Source organism: Propithecus coquereli, unplaced genomic scaffold (assembly GCF_000956105.1).
Source record: "Propithecus coquereli isolate 6110/MARCELLA unplaced genomic scaffold, Pcoq_1.0 Scaffold16, whole genome shotgun sequence".
Taxonomy (NCBI): domain Eukaryota; kingdom Metazoa; phylum Chordata; class Mammalia; order Primates; family Indriidae; genus Propithecus; species Propithecus coquereli.
In genome coordinates this window covers 691,009-697,008 of record NW_012140524.1, presented here as the reverse complement: position 1 = coordinate 697,008, position 6,000 = coordinate 691,009, and the positions used below count along the sequence as shown (strand labels likewise).

General features: G+C 36.0%; 1 protein-coding gene across 1 annotated transcript in view; it reads right to left on the bottom strand.

Moving 5' to 3' along the window:
* Positions 1 to 209: 209 nt before the first annotated feature.
* The window catches only part of SYT10 (synaptotagmin X), a 56,011-nt gene continuing 50,220 nt past the window's right edge, over positions 210 to 6,000 (bottom strand). Inside the window, exons 6-7 of the mRNA XM_012641005.1 lie at positions 3,705 to 3,834; positions 210 to 847 (exon numbers count right to left, since the gene is read on the bottom strand). Of these exons, the coding sequence (XP_012496459.1) occupies positions 776 to 847; positions 3,705 to 3,834 (202 nt within the window). The 3' untranslated portion in view covers positions 210 to 775. The remainder of the gene's footprint in view (positions 848 to 3,704; positions 3,835 to 6,000) is intronic.

Genomic DNA, 6,000 nt, shown 5'->3' with positions numbered 1-6,000 from the left:
TAATCTTTTCTATATATATTTTTAGTTGTCCAGATAATTTCTTTCTATTTTTAGTAGAGACGGGGGGATCTCACTCTTGCTCAGGCTGGTCTCGAACTCCTGACCTTGAGCGATCCACCCGCCTCGGCCTCCCGGAGTGCTAGGATTACAGGCGTGAGCCACTGCGCCCAGCCTATCTGCATGTTTTAAAGAGCTAGCTTGAAGGTTAGCAGAGTCAAACCTCACCAAGAAAAGAATTTGCTGAGATAAAAGAAAGATATTATCAGATAAGTAACATCAATTTTACTGTGCAAAGATTTAATGCTGTATAAGTTCAAATTTCCTTTAAAGTTTATATAGAACCATGTGCACAACTGGAAATAAATGTAGTTGTTACAAAATCAAAACCATACATATGCAACATGTGCTACTTTATACAATAGCAGCATAAACTATATTTAATTTTAGATAAGTATTAATCTTTAAAAAACTTATTTCTTTGCTTATGCAAAGAATTACAACATATTAAAACACTCTTTGAGCTAATAGACATATGACAGGAAGGATAAAATGCCTTATGCATCTAAGGACTATTTGTATTGAAGTAAAATGCATTAAGATGTTCAAAGTTAAAAAAAGCAGACAAAAAAGTAAATAAAAAATTGCACATCAAGTTTGTACATTACCATGGATATATTTTAAATGAGGAAATCAAACCTTTCACTTTTTTTTTTTTTCCTGATCCAATGAGCACATGATCCTAGGTCCTTATTATAATGGTCTTATTTTGGAGGCATTACGGTGTGGAAGGTGGTTTGGGAGATGGACAGGATCCTTGACTATCAAAACTGGTTGCCCGGCCAGGTAACTGAAAGACAATAATTTCACAATATGTGATCTAGTACAGAAACATAATATAGTGGTTAATTGTTGCTCCCTTTTAATGGTGAATATTTAACCACAATATGCAAGTCTCTGAAGAGATGATATACACGGCTCCCCTTGCCCTTCAGGACTTATTAATACCTTCTCCGGTAGCATGAGGGGACATAAATATAGAATTTACACAGAGCAGGGTACACAGATGTGCACAGAGCAGCACTGCACAGACAGCTATTTATGACTGCAGAATAATTTCACATTTTATGGCAGGCTTTTTAGTTCTTTTTAAAATAATTAATGGTAAAATAATTAATAGTTTACTGGAGTGAGGGGAAATTACTAAGCAAGTGCAATAAAATGGAGGTTCTAGAACACGAGAGACTCCATTCCACTTGCTCTAAGGCAGGAGGTGGTTATAAGGACAGTTAATAAGATGAGAAAAACTGCATTTGGCAGATCTGAGTAACCAAGATAATTTCCCACGATCCTTAAATACCTATGTGTATTTAAAAAGTTTAATTACCATGAAATAAATTTGATCATCTAGGTAAAAGTAACCAGATTTTCTAAATGATGCTTTAGCCTTTGTTCTACCACCTGTTCCAATTCTTGAATAATTGTTCTTTTCTCATATTTGTCCCTTCTCTGACAAGAACTCATACAATTTAAATTATACAGTCATTTTTCTCATAGTGCAAAATCTAGCGAGTTCTTAGGTCTCCAGTCAATGTTTTCTGTTTGACCAATGAAGGTAGGAGCAGGGATTAGAAAAAAGGAGCTATTTTGCTGGAGAGAGTACATTTACACATTCTTGTTTTCAGATACTCAGTTATCAGGTAAACATCTGGGACCTTTTTCTGATGCCTATATTGTGGCTTATCTTCCAGTACATCTTATTTTATTATGACCGAAAAGTGTTCACATGTTCTCAAACATAAACATATGCCTATTCCACAGCTCCCGTCATCAGATGAGTGTATAACTGCTTATTAAACAGTTATAAATAACTAATATGCCTTGGGTTGTACAGCATCTTTCTTCTCATTAGTCAAAAGTTCTTGTTCACATTATCTCAATTATCTCTGCATCATCTGTGTGGAGCCTATATGGGCATGGGCTTCCATTTTCATTAAATATGGAGAAATGCAGTTGTAGACAGAGTGAGCAACCTGCTCAGGATTAGACAACCAGAGGAACAAAGATTAGAACCCACTTCTCCATCCAGTGTAGGTCCCTGATTAACAAAGCTTTGCTCTCCTTTCTAGGTTCTTAGGATTAATGTTTATTTTTCAAACTTAAAAAAAAGAGAAGAGAATAGGAAAAGAATAATAATTATACAATAAACAATAAAGTCTACCCTAGACAATATCCACTGTTGAAACAAAACATAACTTTCCAAGGCTTGAGCTATTCAGAGAATACCTCTGTCTATACTTCTGAAACTCTAGGGGAAAACACCATGTGACTGGGTATCTCTCTCTCTCTCTCTCTCTCTCATGTGTGTGTGTGTGTGTGTGTGTGTGTGTGTGTGTCTGTCTGTCTGTCTGTCTGTCTTCTACGATTTATTATACACTAAATTATGAAGTTGGGTAAAAACTTGGAGCATTCATATATAAACAGATACCTATGATGACAGTTTGCCTCCCTGAGCATGCAATGTTCATACAATGTTCATCCAATTTTCCCCACAATGTCTTGAGTAGCACAGCCAAGGTCACATTTTTGAGACTAAACTGAGATTAGAACCTAGTCCCACAGGTATTTAGCGAATTACACTGCACAGCCTCTGCCATTCAACCCAGTGCTTAGTGCCAGAACAAGAAGCAGAATATTATCTATGGGGAGATGGTAGATGTATTATTCACTTACTATGTGGTCAGTGTAACTATTCTTTTTTATTAAATTGCATAAAGTCCACCATCTACTACACATCCTTTTGTGAACATGCATAACCTCTCAATTAATCAGGTCATACATAAACTACTTCCTTTGTGACTCTTCAATAGGTTCTAGCAATTGTCTTTGGGCAAGTAAGCCATCTGACCTAGTAACATTTGGTATATCGAGTAGACTGATGATGAACTTCATGGCTAAAAGTCCTGACAGAAAACAGGTATTGACACTTCCTCTGGTCAATTTAACTATTAATAATAGTTTTAATAATAGCTAACCTTGTGTAATACTCTGTGCTAAACACTTGATATTCAGCATTTATTTAGTTTTACTCTGAGTTTACTACTATGATAGAGTCATAGCGGAAACTTGGAGAGGTTAACATAACTTGCCCAAGGTTCCACAATATGCAGTCACACAGCAGAGTCATGTCTTGAACTCAGGCAAACTGATGCTTCAATATTTTTAAAATCTGTTTTACTTCCTGGCCAGAATTGAGGGACATATACCTGTCCCCTTACATAGAAAAGCCATATTAGGTGACAGTACCTCTATTTAGGGATTGTGGGGAACTTTAGGTAAGGCAGCTGTTTTCACAAAGAGAAGCATAGAAACTCAGTTTTCGGCTAGTAATAAACTTACTAGATTGCCCCAGCACTCACTGTTTTAAGTTTTCAGGCTATGCAAAGAAAATAATAGACTTGCAGTTTTTACTGGGCTTATTGTCCAAAGGAATATGAAGCCAGAAAGTCTAGTGGTTTTTAAAATACAACAAGGCACACAGAACTTTGAATACTAAATGTTAAACACTGTGAGACAAAGGCGAGCGCAATCTTTATTATTATTTTTTAAAAAATTAATATATAAAATGTCAGATAAAGGTTAGCAGACAAATAATATGTAAGCAAAAGAGATAACAGAGAGCAGATGTCAGGAACTCTCAAGCTTACCTCCAGCAAGGGGTGCCAGTGTGTTATGGGTTTTCGATGATAGGCCAGCATTTCATTCCAGTGGTCTCGCCCGAGACCTTCAGCGTCCAGTCCTGTTCTACACACTCCTATGACCTCATTGTGTCCTACCCTATGATTAGTAGAATATTATACTTTCATTTCCAACATTTCACAGATAGATGGGGTTTCACACATCTTAGTAGAATTTTAAACATACGATTAAAACACCGGATTCTGTGATTTTGCAAATTTTACTACTCCAGATCAAATGAAAATTCTTAAGCAAAGAAAAATTTACTCAACATTATCAACATTCAAAAATGAATTTAGATAAGAAGCACACACAAACCATTTTAGTGCTCTGTCATTTGAACTCATTTCACAATAATAAAAATAGTGTGAATGAGAAATGCCAGTAGGTCCTTAGCTAGCTATATGATGAGTTTCTGTCTTAGTAGTCTTATTACATGTAAGTGTTGTAAATCAAATCTTGTTCTTTCCACAAAGCTTAATGTAATGATGTTTAGACTTCTCACCAAGAGCCCAGTACCCATTTTCTTTTGTACAAGAGCATATTTAGTTGACTCCAAATGCTATGTCAGTGTGTGTTACTGCTTGTACTACAGTTAAGCAGGGCACCATTATGTTCAATCCCGTGGCATTTGATTTATTATTGCATAACAGAGCACACTGGACAACATTTCTATTTTCTATTCATGTCCTGTTTTCCCAGCCATGAATCAAAATAATAATAGTTAATATTTTTGAGAGCTTATTATGTGCCAGTGTTCTGCGTGATTTAAATGTACTGACCCACTTAATCGTCATACCATGACCATGAATATCATTATATCATCTCATTTTACAGATAAATAAACTAAATGCCCAGAAGGTCAGGGATGCTCGACTTTGCATACTCAGTAAGAGGCAGAGGCAGGAGCTGAATCAGGGCAGTTGGCTCAAGACTGCATGGTAAGTTGCTTCTCAAGAATGAAACATAATTTAAAGGAGTTGCTACAGGGTTATTTTGATAGACATTTCTGAAGAGACCGTTAAGTGATTTCAGAACATTTCATTACTTTCTTCCTGTCACCAGTGTAGATATGTATATTTAGTGTCATTTTCTCAATATGAAGTTTCCCAAAGAAGCATATTTTTAGAAATAAAAATTTTATCTTCCTGTTTTATTTATCTCATTAAGATCCATTTCCCTAAAATTGTCTGGGTGACAAATATTCCATTGTATCTACCTGAACTCATTGCTGTGAGAAATCGGTAACAGAATAGGACTGTTGATGAAAATGTGTACAATATTTTTTGGGTGCGAAATTTCAACTAATTCAAGACTTCTCTCTCTTTAAATAGTCACAGTGTTTTTTATTTATACATAAATTTATTTCAAATAGATGATGCAAATCATTTTATTTTTCAGTGCTTTGTTTTTCCTAGCTCTAAGCCAGAGGGACATGCATTAATGTCCGTAGGTTACAGAGTCTTGGTTACTACCATTTTCATGATACTATAAAATGGACTCTCTTTCTGCGTGTTTGTGTATGTCTGTTGTGTACCCACTTGCCTTATTAGAACAAAGTAAATGCAGTAAAGCACTGTTTATGTGCTGATAATTTTGTGGGTTAAAGATATAAGTATTCCTTTCCAAAAATTTATAAATATAAAAATCAAAATAATAAAAAGAAGTATATACTAAGGGCGAAATAAGAGATAAAACCTTTAGCGGGACAAGAGTTCAGAGGAAGAAGAGGTTGGTCAGCCAAGAAAGACTTACAGACGCGCTGACATGAGCAGGGCTGACCATGGAGCATTGGGGCGAGGTACAGAGCAGGGGACATTCCAGACAAAGGGAAGAGTGGGAGGGTAAAGGTAGGAGCTGCAGCCCGAAGATCTTTCAGGGCTGCATTTGTGAGGCTACAATTTATTTTATTAAAAGAGAAGCGCCTCCAAGTGTGTGAGCGAGAAGAACTGTCCACAAAACAACATTTTAAGATTAATGTGAAAGCATCAAAACTGCATTCTTCTGGCCACTATCACCTTCCATGCTTAATTCTCACTGTTTGCAGTTCTGTGTCATGCTTAAATTTTACAAATGGGAAAAGTGAGTTCCAAAGAGATTATGTAACTTGCCCTCTCACATACCTAGTTAGTGAGAGAGCTCCGAGAAGCATTGTAACATTCATATTCCAGCCCAGTTGGAAAACCTAATTGTTAATTGTAATCTCTTATGCTGTAAAAAGACTTTACAATAGCGCTTTTTTTAATGTATTCCATACTACTTCTG